General features: G+C 39.5%; 1 protein-coding gene across 1 annotated transcript in view; it reads left to right on the top strand.

The window, feature by feature from the left end:
• GRIP1 (glutamate receptor interacting protein 1) overlaps positions 1-22,094 on the top strand; it is a 227,729-nt gene that overhangs the window by 203,339 nt on the left and 2,296 nt on the right. The window contains 9 exon segments of the mRNA XM_040552728.1: positions 2,467-2,611; positions 3,665-3,804; positions 3,981-4,169; positions 7,638-7,794; positions 9,234-9,434; positions 11,345-11,456; positions 11,602-11,646; positions 14,090-14,323; positions 21,182-21,328. Coding sequence (XP_040408662.1) covers positions 2,467-2,611; positions 3,665-3,804; positions 3,981-4,169; positions 7,638-7,794; positions 9,234-9,434; positions 11,345-11,456; positions 11,602-11,646; positions 14,090-14,323; positions 21,182-21,328 — 1,370 coding nt within the window.

Raw genomic sequence — 22,094 nt, 5'->3', positions numbered from 1 at the left:
ACTTTATTTATGAAAGCCTGGTTTTCTCACAAAGAGAGTAAATGTGTTTCTAACTCAACAGAAAAATCGTTAATAAATTCCCTAATAAAACAAAAGCCTGATGCTAGTAGATTAGTGAGAGTAGAGCACTCCAAAACAATTTCTAAATCACAGAATGAGATTAAGATTTTCGTATTTGTTAACATCCCATGGCATGCTTTTTTGAGGAGGGCAAAGCAGGGAGCAGGGTTTTCTTCTTGCCTAGATTCTCATTCCCCCTTTATCTATCAAACTCTTTCTTCTGGTATTCATTTTCAATGTCTTCATAGCTTCTAGCTCTTCTTCTGTCTTCTGTTTTTTCTTTCTGCTCTCTCTCTACTCCTTCCTTCACCAGATGATTTTACGTAGCTCAAAGCTGTGTCCCTCACAGCCAACCATGCAAGGTGAAGTCAGCAGCAGGGTAAAACATTACATACTCCCCCAAACCGTGCTCTTTTTTGCACTTTGTCTTCATCAGTCCCATGTTGCTCTAAAGAGCAAGAGACTAGTGGATAGAACAGAAGCACTTCAGCACAGAGGCAATATAACATTTCCTTAAATGTGATTTCAAAGAATTATCCACATGCATCACTACAATAAAAGAAAGAAGGGTAATCTCAAAAAAAAAATGAGACCCTAAAAATTTATAATTTGATTACATTTCCTTCTGAGATGGAAGTATGTTTTCAGAAGAAGTTTGTTTTCAGCAATTTTTCTCTCTTTTTTTTTTTTTTCCTGCCAACTTCCAATTCTGAGGATTTTATCTCCTGTTTAGCCTAATGGCAGCTACCCTTTTTTGAATATCAGAGTTCTTTGCTTTCATGGCAAAACTGGTCTTCATTGTGTATTCAGGCCACATACAGGCGGTATTCTTGAATAGCTTGCATTTATGTTGTCTGGAAAGAACAGAAGAAAGTAATGTAGCAATTTGACATTTGTTGCATTTTACCATTAATTTTCTTAACTAGGGCTATCCAGAAGAAAGACATAATGGGCCAGTCTCCTTTCCAGTCATTCACAAAGATCTATAAACTTCCAACTCTCACGTGGCAGGACTGCTGCATAATTAATATCTTCTTATTCACTTACCATTGATAACAGAGAAACATTAGCATTGTGTCAACCCTTAGCAAATACTGGCTGTTGTGTTTTCAATTAGCTTGGTGCAACACTTTTCACCCTTCTGCTGAAGTCTCACCACATGTCGTTGCCACACCCGTGTAAACATTATGAACATTAGGTCTCGGGGGATTTGAGGGCCAAAACTCTGTTGATAATGTCCCAGGTAGGAATAAAAAGCCAACAGTAGCCATGAAAATCCCAATATTTTTTGCCGAATAAATACTGCTAATTCTTTTCTCCTTTGAATATTGTGTGTACGGTTTCCTTTATGTCAATAGCAAGTGGGAAACAGGTGGGAGGAAACTAGACCTACATTTTCTTCAAACTGGGAAAAGACAAAATAACTTCAAAGATATTAGTGTTTCTCCAGCTCTGCTGACATACCACATCCAGTGTTAGAAGAAAACAGCTCTTTGAACCTTTGCTAGTGATGCTGGTTTTTTTCTCCTCTTAAATTTTCCTACCTACAGGAACAAAAATGGGAGCATTTGAATTTTCTGACTTGTCTCAGGTTAGTTTTGGTCACAGTTACAGAATGTGCATCCTAGACATTTTCCACACTCACTAAGCCATTAAAAATGTCATTGCCCACAGATCTAGGAAAAGTTGCCAGCCAGGCCAAACACCCTGGCTGAATACCAGTAGCATAAGATGGGCAAGGGAGCATTTGTGATGGTTCTTTGTTGAGATTAAAATTTCAAAATAATACAGATTTTATGTAAATAATGAAAAAAAAATCTAATGGAATTATTGTTCAACTTAGGTGGTAATTCAGGAGCTATTTTTGATTCCATTCTGAAAGCTTAAAATTTCTCTATTAAAAATATGGGATATATTTCAGGTTCTCTTACTAAGACAACTGCTCATCTTATGATGACTTTTGACCTTTCCACAATTTTTAAAGGAAATTTCTTTTTACAATTTTTAATTTCTCTTTGGTTTTAAATACCCTCCATTCAATTCAAGGAACAGAAGAGTCCTGGTAGTTATACAATATTAGTAACATGTTTCTTCTCTAATAAAAAGACTGAAGTCACATTTTAATAGGAAAGAAGATACTAAGATTTTAAACAGAGTAAAATGCAGTCCTACTAGAATGGGGGCAATTGTTTTATTGACTTCAATGTAATCAGGTTCTGGCAATAAAAAATAAATTGCTCAAGAGATTTTTTCTAAATAATCCAGCAGAATATGATTTAGAGGTGTATCTGAAATATAATCCTTCGAAAATGTTGTTTGATTATCAGTCACTAGACTGAATGTGTTATTTTTTTTCATTCCTTCTTTCATAAGAAACCAATTGCATCCCCTTGGCATTTATTACAGATGAACAGGAGAGCTCTGGAGCAATTATTTATACTGTTGAGCTCAAGCGCTATGGTGGGCCTCTTGGAATTACAATCTCTGGTACTGAAGAGCCCTTTGATCCCATAATTATTTCCAGCCTTACAAAAGGAGGATTAGCCGAAAGGTAACTTGGAAAGCAAAATATTTTTAAGCATTCTTTTTGTCAAGGTAAAGATTTATTTTGTTGACCTAAACGTGCTAATTTTCATGGTTTAGCTGTTTATTTTTTTTAATTCTTCAGATCTGAGTTTATAATCTTTTTGCTGGCATTTTGAGATGATTACAAAGTTCATGAGCATGAGGAATATCCTAATAGATGTTCTTGCACATACTATACAAGTCAGAGAATGAATTGTGGTCCTTATTGTAAATATGATTGAAAAAACTGCGTAGTCACAGGAACATTTCAGCAGCCTTTTAAAAGTGGTAGCCTTGTATAGTAGAATAGGTAAGGAAAGCTCTTCATGTGTCTAACTTTGTCTGAAAATATTCTGCTCATAGTCCACACACACTGCATCTGTATGTGCACTTACATACACCATAGCTACCATTACCCGAGGAGTAGAAATGCTCCTCTTGGTAAGTGATGGATAGAGAATAATGAAAAGGCTAATGTTTTCTGTCACCTGTCATTTTTAAAAGGTAGAGTTGTCATAACTAGTCCCTTTGTTGGTAGTTTCAGAGCAAACCTACAGAACACAAAACATAACTGTGCTCAGCCAGAACAAATTGTGCATTTACACAAAGAGAATTTATTTTCTTCTTATGCTACAATCCATCCTGAAACCACATTGGTGAAATAGCTGGCTACTTGCTCCCACTGCCATTATCTGTTCTGTTGTGAGACTTCTAGAAACATTACATTAATTTCAGGATTTATCGAGCTGTCTGAGAGTACTCTTAAACAGGTGGGCTGCCATGAATATCATCCATAGGTTATTAACTACTGCAGTAACACAGAAATCCATCTCTCCACGCCTCAGCTCTGCTGTTGTCACTACAACAAAGGTGACTTGCTTTAAGCGTTCCTAACAATAGGATTACTCTATGACACAGCTGTGAAAGCAGAATGGGAGAAAGAGAGATGAGACTTTCATGCCTCCAAATATGCAGACAAATTATCTTTGTTGCTTTTTGTGCTGCTCTTCTAATGTTTTACTTCTCTCTCTTACTATAGAACTGGAGCAATTCACATAGGAGACAGAATCCTAGCAATAAATAGTAGCAGCCTGAAAGGAAAACCTTTGAGTGAAGCCATTCATTTATTACAGATGGCAGGAGAAACTGTCACTCTGAAAATCAAGAAGCAGACAGATGGTGAGTATGACCAAAGTAGCACCAGTGGTCTTTAATGAGTGTGTTTTTACAGTTTAACAAGCATTTAGGCCATCCGTGGAAAAATGTCATGTCATTAGTAAAAACCATACTCTTAGAACTGCACTAAAGCAATGACCACCTCCCACCCCCACCCCATTTCTTATAATCCTATTCAGCTACCAGTCCCAAGAAATTTTCTGTCCCTGTGGGTCACATAAATGAACTGAGCGATGCTGAAGATGAAACCTCTACCGCACAGAAATCTGGCAAACTCTCAGACATCTATTCTACTACAGTCCCAAGTGTTGACAGCGCAGTAGAGTCGTGGGATGGCTCTGGTATTGATACCAGCTTTGGAAGTCAAGGTACTATCAAGAATGAAGTCAGCATTTGAAGTAGAAACTGTTGACTTCATGGTTGAATTTCCTTTGCCTTAAAGAGAATCTTATTTGTACCAAGTTTAAATCTTGTACTTTGTAATGTGCTGGTGTCTCATTATGACCACACACCTTGCCAGACAGCGTGATTTCTTACGCTTGGCTGGCCTCAGATTCATTCTTTTATGACAATGCGGTGTGTTATGAAGCATTTATCAATACGTTAACAGGCTTTTGTTAGCTTTTCTGACATCTGAATGGCCAAGTCCATAGATCATCCACAACCAAATGAGTTTATCTTTCAAATATAGATCAATGCAAGGCACAGAACACCCTGAAGGTGTTCATGAATTTGGTGCCCATGTGCAGTAATTTTTAATGGACAACAGATTTATTATAAACTGCTGAAGGGGGAACATTAGGCATTACTTACGATTTGTAAATCTTTTTCTTCTTCCTCATTCCTGCAGCATGAACACCTAACTTTCAGCCCTCAAAAGTAATCATTCTCTTTAAAGACATGGTTTTCATTAATACTAAATTTTATGCTTCTGTTTGACTACTGTTTTGATAGGATTTTCAGATGATTCCATTTTAATTTGTAGAAGATTAGACAGATTTATTCAGGCAGTGAGGAACTCAGTCATCTTTTAATAATCTAGGTAACAAGTAAAACAACTTCCACACAGCATCTTTTGTTTAACTGACTTTAAAATGATTATTTCCATAGTAATAATGGTGTGCCCACTACCTTGCAGATATTTGAGCAGATAGATCCTTACCTCAAATAATTTTTTCTCACTTGCTCTGGTTTCATGCATTCTTGCAACTCTTATTTGTCTGTTTTTTTGTGGCTTTCCAGGAGCATGGGTGGTGGTAGCATGTTGTCCATGGCTGGTGGACAGCTGAGTTGTGTGAGCGCTGCCAGCAGATTACCCATCTAGATTGAAGTTCTGTGCTGGTTATTTTCATTGCTATTCTTCAGTGTGCCTGCTCAGTGATAACACTGGTGCTTTTTTTTGTAAAGCAAAATGTTTCCTTTGAAACCCATGTGAGATCAAGAAGTAGCTGATGTCACTGCTAATGACCTTTTTTTCTTTTTTTTTTTTAATTTTTAAATATTTCTTAGACTTACTGCATATATTTTGTCATTGACTTTCCTTTCAATGGGATAGACTCAATACATTTCATTATAACTCCTGTTTTCAGCATTTTACTTACTGTTATATAAACGTTTTATTTAGTACTCAATTTAATGAGTTAAATTCCTCCTGTGTAATTTGTATTTCACTGGAGTTAAGAGTTTGGATGAATTTGCCTCCTTTTCTGTTTTTAACAGTCTTGGTCAGCTTATCAAAATAAATAAATCAGGTTAGATTTTCTTCTGATTTTTCTAAGCCCTAGGGAGAAATATTTCTGAAAAAGTGCCAAAATGATGGCTTTCATTTTCTGTCCGATTTAATGATTTCTGGAGCAAATTATTCAGCTGTGGAGAAGACAGATCCAGAGTCCTCTGCTAAATCCTGATCATTGAGACTTCATGCCAAAAAGTAAACCAATATCTCAAACCATATTATTTTTTTCTGGCTCCCCTATGAAAATCAGCCCAGTCTCAGCTGGGTACATAGCACTTCTCTTAAACAGCCTGAGTGTAATCAGAGTTGTGCCTTATCCCTTGGTGTGGTACTAATGTGACCTACATTTCTACTAAAGTTCATTCTGTCTTGACCTGTCAAGCTGAGTTTGGCTTCTTTCCAAACCTTTCTTGGCATAAGCACAGACTAAGCAAATTGAGGATTTTGGAGAATGTTTCTGGAGCACCAGATAATGCTTTATCCTATTAGTTACTTATTTAATGCTGGTGAGCCATCCTTTCTCTCCTTGAATTAACACCCTGGTTTGTACCTTTGTCTGATGCATCTGCCTCAGTAATCTAGAGCCTTCCCCACAAAACAGTCAAATTTTCACAACCAAAACCCTTCCCACAATTTGCGAGTATGATAAAGTTTGCCAGTTAGCTGGAGAAAAGCACGCAACTCTGTAGTTGCATGGGATTTGAGGGAGACAAGTCTAGAGTGATTTATGGAAGTGAATTGCCCTCTTTAGAGAGGTGACAGCAGTGGCATTTGTTAGTCATCAAAAAAACTGATTTCCTAATCCACTATGCACACCAGAAAAGACGAAAAGAGGAATATGTCAAGATGAGGTATATATACAGCAGCTCTACCTTACTGCATTTTGCATACCAGATCAGCACGAAGTTGTGACAAGTAAATCTGTGTGTTCTTTCTGATACATCGCTTTCAAGCCAGGGTCTTGTCGGGTTCCTACTTGGAATCCAAATTACAGTTAATTCGGTAAAGCTATTGAGCTAATACCAATGTTGCTTTTATGATATAAGCACGCAGGAAAAAAAAATGTGCAGATGTCAAAGCCACCTGATGCCACTTGCACGGTCTTGAAACATTTGGAAATAGCTGATAGAGAAATCACTCTCTAAGATGAGCTTTCCACGGGTGTCTGTTGGTCCTAGGCATGTGTGCCCCTTGTGAGACTTCAGAGCCCTGGTGAAATGGAATAGCTCAGCTAAGAGCAAGCCCCTCCTGCGCAAAGGGGCATGGTACAGAGATTTTCACGTGTTGGCCTTTACATAAGGCAGCATAACCATGCAGAGCAGAGCCGGGCTATGACAGCAGTCCTGCACCTGTATTAATGAGTCCTTGACTCTGTGGTGCCAAGACAGTCACCCTCCTTCCTCTTGAGGCATTTAATCCAGGTAAAGGTCACTCGGGAGCCTCTGCACCATGCCAACTTTTGCATCTAGATAGCCATGATGCATATCAGCAGGGGCATAATTGACTCTAATATGTCACTAACTTTTAATTACATTGCTTACGTTAGAAAAGTACTAAGAGGCAGAAAAATCTGTCTTGTCTTGTCATCTGAAAATTCAGGTTTGTTTGTTTCTTTTAATGCATTCTTGAAAACTTTAATAGGTCTGAAGCATTTTTTCCTTAATAGAGTAGGTTTATTTTTGGATATTTTACACATGACTATGTTAACACATGGCTAACATTCATAACACTAATGAGTTATTCACTAGTCTGAATAATTCAATGTATGAAGTCAAATTGGAAATTGGTAAACTTGTGAAAAAGTCCAGCACAAAACATAAGAAGTAGCTGAGACACAAAGAGTAGGAAATCTGTGTTGGATATGTTTAGGATTTTACTTTTGACTGACTTTCACAGAAGAAGCTCTAGAGCACTGATAATTTGGGGCATAATTTAGGTCATTTATTCTTCTAAATATCTGAATACAAGAGGAGAAGTGAGGTGAGGAGAGGAGAGGAAGCAATTATAAGTCCACATTCAATGTCTAGAAAACCTAGCTTCAAAGATGTACTTTTTGTCATTAAAACATACAGTAGCATAAGTATATAATTCATCTTTTTAGGACCCAGCTATCAGGCTTCAGGATACAACTTCAATGCCTATGAATGGAGGAGCCCTAAACAGAGGGGCAGCTTGTCCCCTCCAAGCAGACCACGAAACCACCCATTCCATGACCCAGTACTGAGTGATGAGGAATGGGACCAACCTACAGCAAGCAGGTAAGTTCTTGTACAAGTTTCTGTTTTCTTACCTGCAGCTGCAGCAGTGCCTCAAAAATGGACACATCATCTAGAATGAAATTATGTTTTTCTAAGTCAGCTGTAGCAGCTCTTCCTTTACATATAAGATATAGTATTTATACTTTATGAAACTTACCAGAGTAGATGAATGACATTTGTCAAAGATTATGATGCCAAAAACAAGGCATATATTTATTTTGAGTTACTTTAAAAATAAAGAAACAAAGCAGGGCATTCCCTTAGGTAAGCTTCAAAAATTAACTGCTCTGTTTTCCACTTCACAAAAATAACCCTACAAAAGGAAGTGGACAAAGACAACCAGCATGTTAATCTTGTCTTCCATGAAAATTCTTCATTTTGGTTTTGGCAAAGAAGCAGGTATTACAGCCTTCTTCCAGAAATGCTTTAGAGCTCTGCAGTGGTTCAGTGGGAGAACAAAGTGACCGTAGTAGAAATATCTTGTCCAAAGCCATGCATGGACATGCATATTTTCTGCCATGCATTCCTCTTCTGAGAAGTAAATCCCCTCTTCAGTGAATTCCTCTACAGGCAAAAGAATTTTCTGAGGGAAAAATACTTGGTTGACATTGCTTGGAGGTAGCTAAAGATCCAAAAAAAGGGAAGTCTCTCATTCTCTGTTCTAACAATGATCCAGCAGTGGAACCACTAGAGAGACCTGGGTGATAATTCCTGCCCAATAACAGTGCTTCCTCAGACAAAGGCAGACAGATATTGCAGAAAGATTTCAGTGCTCTTTGTACCTGTTGTCAAGACTTGCAGACGTGCACGTCTTTAGTTAGAAATACAGTTTCTTGTCGTAGCAACACAACGAGCCTGAAATCTCAGTCTGTGACAAATTCAAGTTTAGTACTACAGAAAACCTTTCTTGGATAACCCTACTGGATAAGGGTCCAGTCTGTTAACTTTAAATTTGTGAATCAAGGCAGGGCTTAGATGGCAATGCGGCTTTTCAGAAGCTGAATGCTAAATCCTCTGACAGAGCAGATTGCCCAGTGGCATTTTGTCTGGAGACAAGTCTGTCAGGATGATAGCTGAGATCTGGGCAAGTGTAAACACTCACCCTTTATCCAGCTCCTTTGGTCCCTACTGGCCGGAAGCATATCAGAAGTTTTCATAGGCTATTAGTGGGCAACATTTAATAAAGGAAGTGAAGGTAGTTTTCTTCATGCTTCCCATTCTTAACAAGTTACTGTCTTTAATTTGAGAGCAGTAATTTTATCCACAGCACTTGATGGTGCTCCTATACAAAGTAGTGGAGAATGTGGGAAGGGTGCATCTGTTTTTCCAGCCTGTTAGGGGGGTCTCCAGAAAAACACCTCTTCTCTGCCCCTAGCTAAGCACTCTGTCTTCTTCTCTAACACTAAAAAGTAATTTTTTCTTACCTTTATTTTGTGTAGCACAGCTTCCAAGAATATGTGGCAACAGAAGGAGACTGAGACGTTGGGAGAGAATCAAGAAAACCATTTAAAGCAAACTTCTGTAGAAAGGTCAGGGGGAGAGAGCATCAGGAGCGTGAAGAAAGAGGGCAAGCTGTGGAAAGGTGCCTCTGGTGGGCAAAGGAAAGGTGGGGGACAGCTGGAAGAGTGGAATACTTCCAGGTAGGAAAACAAAGAGTGCACAGGAGCGAGATCCAGCTGGGCTGGGGAAGGGAGAGAGGGAAGAAAGTAAAAACAGTTAAAAGGAGAAAAAGGAGAAAAAATGGGTGAAAGCAGAAGGCACATCACTAACATGCCATTGAGTGACAATGACATTTCAGTTGGAAAGTGAATGAAACTGGAGCATAAACTGCTCTGTAGCCTTGTTTCTACCTACCACTGAAAGGCAGGACAAGTCAGTTACAGTTCCTGCTCTAGGGAAAATGATTTGCACTTCAAAACGTTACCTACAGGAGTGAGTGTGCCAGATCCTAGAATACCCTATCACCTCCTGATGGAGAAAAAAAAAAGGGGGGGGCGGTGGAGGGCAACACTTGGTCTCTTGCATGTCAATAAGAACCAAATCACAGGCACCTGTGGTTTCATATCTGTCCCACTACCTCTCTTTCAGCATTTTTGTGTATCTAAATTCCTGATGGCTCTTTGAATGAGCATCCATTTGAGAACCAAATATATTTGTTACAGCTCAAACGATATTTCACATGACATAAAATCAATCTCTCGGGTTTTGTTTCAAGGAAAACAAATTAGATGAGAAATGATTTGGAAGCTCTTTTTTTTTTTTTCTGATGCAGCAGCTCAGCTACAAATCAGTTTATTAATGTGGCTGTAATGGAGATGAAAAAGTTGAGCATTTCACACACCAAGAGACAAGGCTTGGGGAAAAATCAAAAGAGGAGGTGAGGGGACCCAAAAGACTAATTGTTCCAGCCAAAAGGAGGTCCAGACTTACAGGCGTCATCATTTCAGATTTCACAGGAGTCAGAGAAGGAATGGAGATCCTGTTCTAGAAAGCCCAGCCTTTGCTGCCACAGACATAAAATCCTGTTCACTAACTCAAGCTCCATTTTATATTACGATATTAGTATCCAATATAAAGAAGGTATCGGATTGGATTAATTAGTCGATGTTCAATGTTAGCAGTTAAAAAAAACTACTTAGGTTGATTGAAAGAGCTAATTTCAGAAGTTAAGGATCTTTCCAAAACCATGTTTTAAATACTTTCTTATCGTGCCTGGGAGGAATTGCATCTGTGCTCCGAGTAGGTATTCTCACCATTTCTGTATCTATTGCAATATCTCAGAAGAGGCACTGACGCTAGATGGAGAATCATTGCAATAAGAGATCCAAACGGCTGGCCATTGTCTGCCTGACTGATCGTAGCTGTAAGAAAGCATCTCTGAGGCAGAGTATCATGGGAGAAGTGTTCAAGTTGTTGTCGGTTGTGCTGGGCAATTCCTCTGTTTAAAAGCTATTATGTTAACAGTGCTACATTCATGCTGTTCTCAGTAATACACAGTTTGTCAAGCAAGGCCTCAGATGCTTCCATGACAGTGTTTGCTCTGTCTATGTTAAGCACCACTAGCTGCAGTCCATGGGCAGCTGCTCCAAAGTAACAGCTTGCTGCCACCAAAAGGGCAAATTTTTGTTCTTTCCATCCCTCATCCTTCCCCTGTGCCTGTCACATAAGTTTGTACATAAAGTGACTTGGAGTGGTTTCTATTGTGGCAGTCAGGTGGGGTAAGCTGATAATGATAAATGGAGCTTAGACTGAATCAGGTGAAAACACCACCACCCCTCTTTTGCAAAATGCTGTTTGCCAAATTGGGGCTCTTTTCATGTTCCCTGGAAGAAGTCTGTGAGGTTGAAAGCGACTGCCAGGCTATGAGAAGACTTGTCATGTCCAGGCTCTTCATGTCCAGCGACCTCCCCACTCTCCTGCCTACCTACTGTAACCTCCTGTCATTCAAGTTGCAATCTATGGCAAGGCACATGTGTAAAATATATTTTCAAGAGGAAAAAAATAAAAATAAAAATAAACCACCTTTTTTAACCTGTCATTGTAAATCTAGCTTCGCAGGTACCCATGATAACACCGAGGCTGACCAGGAGGAAAACTTCTGGTCTCAGGCTCTGGAGGATTTAGAGACCTGTGGCCAGTCAGGAATTCTGAGGGAACTAGAGGTAGAACAATCTTAACCTTTCTTTCCGATTATAGAGAAATATAATGGTTTTGGTTTGGTTTACATTCATTTTATTTTCTCCTTTTTTTCTTTTAATTTGCACTAATCACACCAATTCATTTAAAAGCTTTAACCCCTCTCCACAGGACAAGGCTGACAGGCGTCTGTGTTTGAGAAACATGACTCTCTTGGTACCTACCCTTTACGTTTATATTTTTTGCTTGTGCAGCTGCCTCCCCCGCCCCTAACCAGAGCTATTTTTCTTTTGTACAATGCAACTGAAATTCTATAAAACATGTTCACCCCAGAGCTTTTGACTTGTAGCTTCTGCTGTGCATACCACTGATGCTGTCTACACAGGCAGCAAATGGCGCAGAACTTCCTAAGTGGGCACATCCTTCCTGCAGCAATGCATCCCATTCTCTGACGGCCGCTTTATGCAGCTTTTCTTAGCATGTTTTAGGTTGTCTTTTAAACTGAAACTTAATTTGATTAAGATGAACATAAAAGAAAATCATCTTCTCAAAATGTTCTGCTATAATCTTACCACGCTGAAAAAAAAAATCCTGCTAATGTGAGAAGTGTTTGTTATACAGTAAATTCTTCATGATGCAACAAATTTCACTCTGAAATTTATTGCAAATCTAACCGTGCTTCATGTTAGATTGTATGTGGAGTGGGGTTGGGGAAGAGGAAGAGTAACTTTGAGTCTTTATTTTTGTAATCACCTTTTCTCTAAGTTCTCTTATCGGAACAATTAAGATTATACTGCCACTTAAAACCGTGGGATGAAAGGACCTAAAATATTTTCTTTTATGTTCTTTTAAATTCCTGGAGCTGTGAAACTGGCAGAATCTCATTTTCATTTTTATGTTATATGAAGTCCTGTAGCAGCCAGGAGGAATGTGAATGGCATAACTGGGTGAAAGTTTTTCAGTTCAGATTAATTTATTTCCTTCAGATTTATGGCTTCTGTATTGCATGTATGGGTAGCAAAATGTGATTCTCATGTATTTGTTATTGCAAACCAGAGAAAAGTAGGAGAAAATGTTATACGGGTTTAATTCCGTAGTTAGATATGGTTTGGTACCACAGACTTCTCATGCAGTTTTCAATATTCAGAGCACAATAAAAGGATATGGAAGTAGGTAATTCAGAATTGGAAATGGATCATTCAGGATGACCAGAATTCAGTTACTTCAAGAGTCTGAGTGTTCCTCAGCCTTTTACAAAAGTGAAATTCGGAACTGCAGGTGCTGTATCATTTAGAGCATCATCTTCTTGCACAACCCACAGATCTAAAAAGAAAGCAAGACCAATTCAGTGTGACAGGATGCTGAGAATGCCGATGCCTCTGTTTTATGAAGTACCATCTCGTAGTCAAGGACTCCTCCTCATTTTTCATTTCAAGGTCTTCAGCCAAAGAGCAAAGAAAACTGTTGTTTGCCAAGTCCTCCAGCTGCTTTTGCTCCATCAGGGAGTAATATCCGTCATTTCTGAGCACAGGAGAGACTATTAAAGCTACAATAGATTACCTTGTAGTGAAAGTAGTGCTGGAGCTGGGAGAAAGACGGGTGACAGACATGGTCACCAGAGTCAGAAGCAAACATTTCTTTGCCTGTTTTTCCCCTATTTTTCCCCACTTCATTTTCACTTCTCATTTTCAAGCAGGCTGCCTGCATCCTGTCCCAGTCAGAGTTCAGCTTATGGCTGTTTAATTTCCCTTTTCTCTTGTCCGTCAGTGCCAGGGAGAATAAACAGGAAATTCAGTGTACCCCATGCTGTCAGCAGCAGCAGGCTGCACCGCTGTGTGGTGGCAGTGCCAAAGCACCTCCACCTCCCATTCCCAACGGAGGAGCCTCCTTGCTGTGCATGAGTACTTTTCCTATCAGTCCATTCCACCCAGTGGATGAGATGACTCTTGTTGTCTTCTTTCAAGAGTTCACATTCTTCGTCCTCTTTCATCTAACATAAAAGGCTAGCTTTTACTGAGGCTAAACCCAGCAGTGAGACAGGGGGTTGTATCTCTGAGGTAACAGTGCTAGCTAAGGTAGTTACTCTTGCGATACGTACATCATGCAAAAGGTCTTTCTGAGCAACGAGCTTACCTGTGCTGAGTTTCCCCCACCCAGGCACTGTCCCTGCCAGTGCTGAGTCTAGAACTGCCTTCACATTCTGCTGACTTTTTTTTTTCCACCTTGCACACCCACTCTGTCTTGTAAACACCCTCCTATAGATCCAATTCCAACAAATGTAATTACGCCACAGCTTAAACGTCATTTTATTTACATGTCAAATATTTTTAAAGTAAACAGTTATACTATACACTCTTCACTCCTGCCTGCCAGGAGACTAGCTTAGCAGCATAGCCATTCCAGTGCTCAGTATTTTAGTTGGAAATGCCATCTGAAAACTTCTGCCCATAGGGTTTTGTTACTGTTGTTGTGTTTTGTTGTGGTCCTGTATTTTATAGTGACTTGCAAGCAGATTGAACATCTGTCTTCTTGCCTTTCGCTGTGCCCTGAGTGATTGTGTTTTAACAAAGAATAGAGAAGTTTTTCTTACTGCTATGAATTAACCACTTTCTTAACCCACGTTCTGTGTTAAAAATTAACCTGTTCATTAATGCTCTAGGCCACAATTATGTCAGGAAGTACAATGAGTTTGAATCATGAAAACCCACAACCTCGTAGCCAGCTGGGAAGACAAGCCAGCTTCCAGGAAAGAAGCACCGTAAGGCCACATTACAGTCAAACTACTCGTAGCAACACATTGCCATCAGATGTGGGGAGAAAGTCCATGGTTATGAGAAAATTTAAGCAAGAAATGAAAGAAATCATGTCACCAACTCCTGTGGAGTTACACAAGGTCTGTAATTTTTCTTCTGACAGTTTTGAAATAATATATTCAGCATAGGGAATCTAATTATGTATGGCAATACAGTAAGCACTTTTTATAATGGCTCCACAGATGTAATTCTGGGGCCATGCATATTAGTTCCTACAAAAACATTAATGATATATCCTTATGGGGAAAACAAACAAATAAGATGCATCCTTGTCTACTATTTACTTTTACAACAAATCCTCAAAAGGGACTGCTCTTTTGCAAGGAGGATCCACTGGTAATTTGAATTGACAATACCAATAACTCATCTCTGTAAAATGTGTTCATTAAAAAAAACAAAGTTTAATTTCTAGAAAATACGTTTCTTTAGAAAATTACTCAGGGGGGTTTGGGGCTCCCATTGGTCCTTCTTCAAATTAACACTCATTTCGAATCAAGTACATGATACTCAATGTATACAGTATAGAATGTATTTCAAATTAGCTATTGTTTCACTTCTCTTCATAATTCCTTTGCTCTAAAAAGGATTTTAAAATTTCAGCCTATGCAACTTTTCACTGCTCAAGACTGTTGAAATCATACGGTGATATTAAGGTGGCTCTACACCCCAAGGAAGTAATGGATAAATTATCTTTAAATATGCACAGTAAATGCCATGCACCATAACAGCAACCAGATCCCAAAACTGTGGGGAATGTTATAATGCTGTTCTCCTTGATGGGAATGAGCATCCCATCTCCTGCACCATTTTCCTCTTGAAGGTCTGAGTTTTTCCCAGAGAGGAGACAGAAACATGGAGAAAATTCTTTAAAAGGTCACGTTGTCACTCTCAAGAGGGTTGGTTTGCTTTCTAGTCCCTGCACGTTTCATAGAATCATAGACTGGTTTGGGATGGAAGGGCCCTTAAAGCCCACCCAGCTCCACCCCCCTGCCATGGGCATGGACACCTCCCACCAGACCAGGTTGCCCAAAGCCCCATCCAGCCTGGCCTTGAGCACCTCCAGGGATGGGGCATCCACAGCCTCTGAGTTTAGTTCACAGTTCATTCAGTTTAGCTTAGTAAGATAGTGTCTCAGTGAGTATGTGCTAAACGGATGTTTATAGAAGGTATTGGAGAGTGGATCTTGCATTTGGACAATGAATAAATTGTCAATGTAAGTAGTCAATAGGGCGTGTTGTGATAGTTTTAAGCTATTTGTATTTCCAGCTTGATATGAAGTGATTAATGGGGTTGGTTACTGTGCTCGGTTTTCCGGAGTGGAAAGTAAATGTGAGATAGAAGATGAAACTACACCAGCAGGCATTCAATGGTGCACTCACATTCAGCAAAGATACTTCTATGGATTATAAAACCAGCCTTTCATGATTGATGAAACAAATCTTTTGCTGGAGAGGAGGAGTCAGATTGCTACTGAGTTAGCGCTGTGTTACAGCTGCTAGCTCTTAATTACCCTGTCCTAGAGATTTATTTTTTTTATTATTTTTTGTTGTAGTTGTTGTAAAGATTGCTGTGACCTTCCATTTGAGTAATTTTTGTGTTTTGTTGAGACAATGTACCTGCTTTTCCATGGTCTGCTGAAGTGATGTTGAGTTTGCTTATACTGTTTGTTCTGTCATCAAGTCGTTTCCTTTCTAAGAATCTAAATTTGAACCTGCACTGTATTTTTCAATCTTAGCAGTCATTTAAGAAAAATGGAAACCAGTGACTGGATCTTATGGGCCAGTTCACTAAAATGTGCTTATACCCCTATGATGATACATGCAGGTTAACCCAGGCATCATGGGCTGGTTTTATATTTATGCTTATTTTAGTAAGTTCTTACTGGTTAGTTTTACTGGTTCTTGTGTAGCAATGTGCATTTTACTTTCTCTTCCCTCTTTAATTTTTGACAGAGACCTCTAGTTTAACATGAATAACCTGCTCAGTTTCTCTTTCTTAAGGAAAGTTTGTCCCGTCAGAGTTTTCCAAAACTCTGCAGTGCCTCAGGAATGACTGGGAGTTCACTGTCAAAGAAATTCCTCAATTTAAGTATTTTTTGTAACAAGTCTTGCTGGCTAATGTGCTCTGCCCTCTTGCAGGCAAATGTCTCAATCATTTGGGCCACTGACAGGGCAACCAATGAAATAATAACTGCTTTGGAAAACTGTGATGGTATAAGCAGTCCCTGAAATACAAGCTAAGACGTAGCTTGCCTAAGACTTACTTCAGCGAGACATTCAAGCATGTCCTCAACTGTACACTGCTGAGTTTTTGTAGTTCCTTCAGCAGGAGAGTGCAGATGCTTATTTACTACCTCAGTGCAATGAGTCTGCACATGTGTTGAGTCAGGACCTACGTGCCCTACAGATCAGAATTCATACCTTAGTTTGATTACAGCGGGATGGGCTGACTGAGGAAGACGTTCCACTGGTTTTCATAACCTGATTGGGAGAGAGCTACAGTATTTCATTATGCTGAAGAAAAAGCCACACATAAAACCAAAATGCATAAATTGCTGGCCTAGCTGTAAATGGTAAGAGAGAATAAGACTGGATGAAACTCCTCAGGCCATAAACACAGATGAGTAAGTTATGTTACCAGCTTGTCCTTCTCAGATGCATACCTGTCAGAAGGGCAACACAGCCCTGAGAAGTATTTTACTTAATGCTGCAAACCTTGCAACAAGTTAACCTGAATTCATCACCACTATTCCTTACTTCACTGCATCGTATTCACCAAACAATTATTTTAACTATTTTTGTCCTGAGGAAGCTAGGATTGAGACATGTCATACAGATCTCTTAAAACATTTGTTCTAGATGGTTTAATCAGTAGCATTTAATTTAGCTGAACACCATATTGCTACCCAAATTGAATTAATGCCTTTAATTGATTTTATCTACTTAGGTAAGCATATAGATTAATATTTTTCTTAAAATCACAGCAGACCGTTTTTTAAAGTTTCATAGACCAAGCATTCCTCTGAGAGCAAAAATATGCTCAAGACATAAGATAATTTTTCAACATTATTGCTGTAAGTAGGCATTAACCTAAAATTACCATTGGTTAAAATTTCTCAATATCTAATCTGTGCAAGACATATAAATTTAAATTAAACATTTTTCCTCTAGATTTGAGAGGGAGGAGAGGCACAGAAACAAGCTCAAAACCTGTAAGCCTCTGCTTAAAATTTGTAACTATTTAATTGCTTATGAAATATGAATTAAATTTCCACTTCAGCTTTCCTTTCCCCTTAGGCTCCTAATGCAAATTTAAAAGTCTAACAAATCATCTACAATTGAGATTTTGCTATTGGGGTCAAAACTTCCAAACAGTTTTGATCAAAGTGCATATAATACATAGGAAGATCTAGGTGTTGCATGAATTGCCTACAACCTCATACCCTCCAGATCGGCTGCATTAGTGGCAAACGAAGATGAAAAACCTGTGTGGGTTAAGGCTTTGCTCGTCCTCATTATTAAATAAAAATCAGAGTATTTCAGGTAGCAGTGTTTCTACTCTGAGATTCTCTTTTAGAAAGATATGCTGCCCTAAAAAGAAGTAGCCCTAAAATTATAACCCACAATATAAAAGAATGTTCTCTGCAGATGCCTTAACACCTAAAAGTGTGATTGTCAAATACACAACGATGTTCAATCACGACCTCATCCCTTAAATGAATAAATACCAGTTCATTGAATTTCCAAGCTCCTGATAAATTAACCAAAGGTCAGGAGAATATAGCCATAAGGGAAAGAGTTTTTTTAAATCTTTTATGATCCGTATATCTGAAGAAACGGAGGCATGAGATAATACGGTACATAAAAGTCCTGATTGTGAAGCGGACACTAATTCGCTTCCACAATGCGCTGTCTGTAGAAATCAGTGAAGTCCAGCGGGAGCAATTGGAGGGGGCAACAAAAGACATTCTCAAGTTTTGCTTCCTGCAAACACGGTTTCTCGCCTCTACAGGAAAACTCCACTTCCATGTCCCTTATCATGTGCAATGCACCATGTTTTGACTCGCAAGGTGGGCATGAAGTAGCATGTGGTTTTCCCTGGGCATTATGCACAAGATACAAGGTCAAGTGAGCTAATGTAGAATGGCACTTCTGTAGACCTGCAGAGCAGAATTTGTGCATATTTTGTTTGCTGATAGACCACATAGCTAAGAATAGGAAAAAAGGCAACACTGTCCTAGAGCATTTAGCTAGGACCACTGCCTGTAGTGCCTGCAGAATTGTTGTCCACTCTGTCGTGGCTTTGGTAAGGTCTTGACTGAGTGCCCAGTTTGGGGTCTGAAAGATAAAGAGGGATGTTGTCCTACCAAACAGAGCCCAGAGAAAAACACTCCTTGTTTCACATAACTGCTGAGGAGAGAATAAAGTGATTTCCTCGTTCTTTGTGGCTAGCAGCAGGCTTAAGTCTCAGCAAGGGTGATTTAGTTTAGACAGAGGGAAAATAGCTGAAGCACTGGAAGGGATTACTTTAATAGACTGTGGAGTTTCCGTCACTGGAGATTTTAAGAAGCAGGACAGATAAATGTCTTTCAGAAATGGGTTAGATGCAGTTGATCCTGCCTTACAGCAAGAATAGAGTCTAAATGACTTCAGAGAGCCCTGTTTCATATGGTTTAGAACTTCCTCTGAGGTTGGATCCACCTCCACCTAACTCCAGGGCCTGAAGGAAGAGGAAGGGGAAAAGAAAAGGAACGAGTGGGAAGTTCCTTTTAAAAAACGGTGCCATCTGTGCCAGAAGAACACAGTATTTTAAGTCCTGTCTCCTCTTAGGCCTTGTATCCTGTTTTTATGTTTTAGTTTTCAAGGCTTCTTTAAGAAGCAGTTAACAGGAAGCATTCCTACCATTTGTGACAGTGTGGAAAATAAGTTATTTAAAAGAGGATTTCTGTCCTGGTACAGTGCTATTTTTTTTTTTACTCGTGCCAGGAAAAGCACAGAAATCTGTCGATAAACAAAATAAATCTCCCTCCTTTTTTTTTTTTTTTTTTTTTGGAGGGAGTGTGGGGGAGCAATTGTTTTTAGTCTTGTGATACTGTTCATCTTAGGGCACATCCACAGCAGCTTCAAACATACTTCAGACCATGTTAGACGTGCTATGGTATCACAAACAAATGCCTCTTTGGAGAACAAATTGTTAGAGGTTTCCCAGAGTCCTGCTGATACACCAGCTGTCGATACAAATTAAAATCCTTCTCAGATGAAATATATTGAATTTGCAGATAGATTTGTCAGTAGGTGAAATGCCCTTTGACTATTAAAATGCACACTGAGATGGATAATGAAAGCTTCAGTGACAAGTTAGGTCGGGGGAAAATGGGAGCGAAGAAGACAGCTTAAACTCAGCAGTCACTGGGAGGTTTAAAATGGCAGGTCACACCCTGAAAAAGAGAACCCATCACTGGAGAAGGCCTCCAGCTTGATTAACGGGACTTTAGGCATGGCCTTCTATTTCACTGTATGTGCTGTACGAAGGGAGAAAAGCAAGGGAAGAGGAGGAACGGAAGTGAAGTCAGGGATGAATGCTGTGTGTGGATGGTGGTGCTTACTGCAGCATGAGATGTTTTCACAGCAGCCCAGTGATGCTCCATCCATTTGTACAGACAAAATGGTGCTGTCGCTACAGCAGCTGGTCTGTTCTCCTGATGTGAGAGAGAAGCAAGGGAAAAAAAAAAAAAACACCCCTAAAGAAATAAAAACCTAAGTATACCTACAAAGAAGTTTCTGAATCCATTTCTATCAAACAACTGAAATAACAAAACTACCTGAAAAGCATTAATTCTCTAAATGCTTGGAAAACCTCCTTCTCCTAACAGTTTTAACTTCTATGTCCTACTTTTGAACGGCCGTCTCTTACCTCTGTAACTAACACTCCTGCGCTAACACAATTGTTTTTGTGCAGAATTCCCTTCCTGCAGGGTCTGTCTGTAGGAGCCGTGTTTGTGCTTTCTGTAAAGTCTGCATTGTAACTCTTATACTGAGCACTGCTGAGCCTGGGCCTTGCAGGGCAGACCATCGCCTGGCCAAAACAAAAAAGGCTGGCTGGGGCCCAAGGTGCCAGTGGTATTTGTGCCCTGTGGCAGCTTCCGAAGCCATGACACAGGTGATGGTTTGGTTTAGGCCAGGTCTTTGTTACTGCACGTCGGCCTTCACCGTTGAAATCCCCAAATGCTAAGTCTTGTCAGCGGCACTCACGCTCTCGCGACTGAACTGAGACTGGCTGCAATTAAATGATCTGTTCCCTGTGGAGAGATTATATGGATAGCTTTCAGCTAATTTCTTGTCCGTGCCACACAAAGCCTCATCGTTTGGGAAGGAGGGGGTGGAACCTGTAGTTTACAGTAAGCCCAGCTGATTTTACAGCCTGTTTTAGACTAGATTCAGACATTTGGGGCAATTAATTATGCTCTCAGAGTCAAAAATGGAATGAGTGAATCGCAATACATGTTGTTAAACCCCAAACCCTACAATTAAAATAACTTACTAATTTACTTAAGAGAAACAAAACCTAATTGGCTGACCAAGCTAATGCCTGTACTTGGGTATCCTGGTGACTAGAGACTAGAGAACAGGACAGCAAAAGAGTAAGACTCAGAAAAAAATCATACCACAAAAGGTGGTATAGAAAACACACATTTCCAGCTGATAAGCAGAAGTGAAGAGGACTGCTTATTACTGAAGAATAAGGAGGCTTCTGAGATCATTAATACGATGTAAAAATGGGGTCATCTCCCATATAATACTAGAAGTACCAAACAGTAGGTAAGTAAGTGGTCACTCGAACATGAACTAAGCCTAGGAAGGAGACCTGCCAAGTGCTTGTAGAAATGTGGACACACTTTTTTTTCCCCACCTTATCATCACATCAAATTACCTCCGCAGGTAACTTTGTACAAGGACACTGATGGAGAAGACTTTGGGTTTAGTGTCTCAGATGGCTTATTGGAAAAAGGAGTGTACGTTAAAAACATTCGACCAGCTGGCCCTGGCGATCTGGGTGGTTTGAAACCATACGACAGACTGCTACAGGTAATGTTTCTGGCACCACACGGGATTGGAGATGACATACAGCAGCCTCTTTGTAAAAGGAGTTGTTACAGTACTGCATGGTGTTTGGGTATCGTCTGCGTACTCAGATGCTCGTGCAGAAAACTGAGTGAAGTTGTGTCAGCACTCATTTGGAGCAACCTTATTATCTGTGTTGCTTATTATATTTTCAGTGAGGAGCAGTATTGCTATTTTTTTATTTCTGCTGAGAAAGGATGTGGGGGAAATGGGAAGAAGGAAAAAAATTATCCTAATTGCTTTGTGCCACAGGCTGTATAAATCACTTAGAGCCTAGATAAGGCTGCAGCAGCTCATGGTGATTTGGGCTTTTATGCAGTAGAAGTAAGAGTAGATTTTTCTCTGTAATGTCACATTTATAGAAACAAATTATTTATTTCAGAACTTCAAAGGAGACATAAAAATGCTTACTGGAAAGTTAGAATTTCCCAAGGCATTTCCAGATGGATTTGTAATTTTTCCTGTTCTTGATACAGACTTGAAAATTGTTTCTGTGCTTAATCCAAGTTGCTGATCGCCATAGTTGTAATAGCATAACACTGAGTGCCACGCTTAGCGCAGTGCCAAGTTGGCTTGTGAGGGAAAAGCTAATTTATTTATTTATTGTCAACTAGGCCTATAAAATGTTTGTGTATTAATGAATACCAGAGAAGACATAAACAGAAACTTTAGATGTGGGCTATGGCATTTAAATTGATGAATACTGAGAAAGTGAGAAAAATCATGTGCT

This window comes from Cygnus olor, chromosome 1 (genome assembly GCF_009769625.2).
Source record: "Cygnus olor isolate bCygOlo1 chromosome 1, bCygOlo1.pri.v2, whole genome shotgun sequence".
Lineage (NCBI taxonomy): Eukaryota > Metazoa > Chordata > Aves > Anseriformes > Anatidae > Cygnus > Cygnus olor.
Note: the sequence above shows the minus strand (reverse complement) of the source record. Positions and strands in the feature narration are given on the sequence as shown.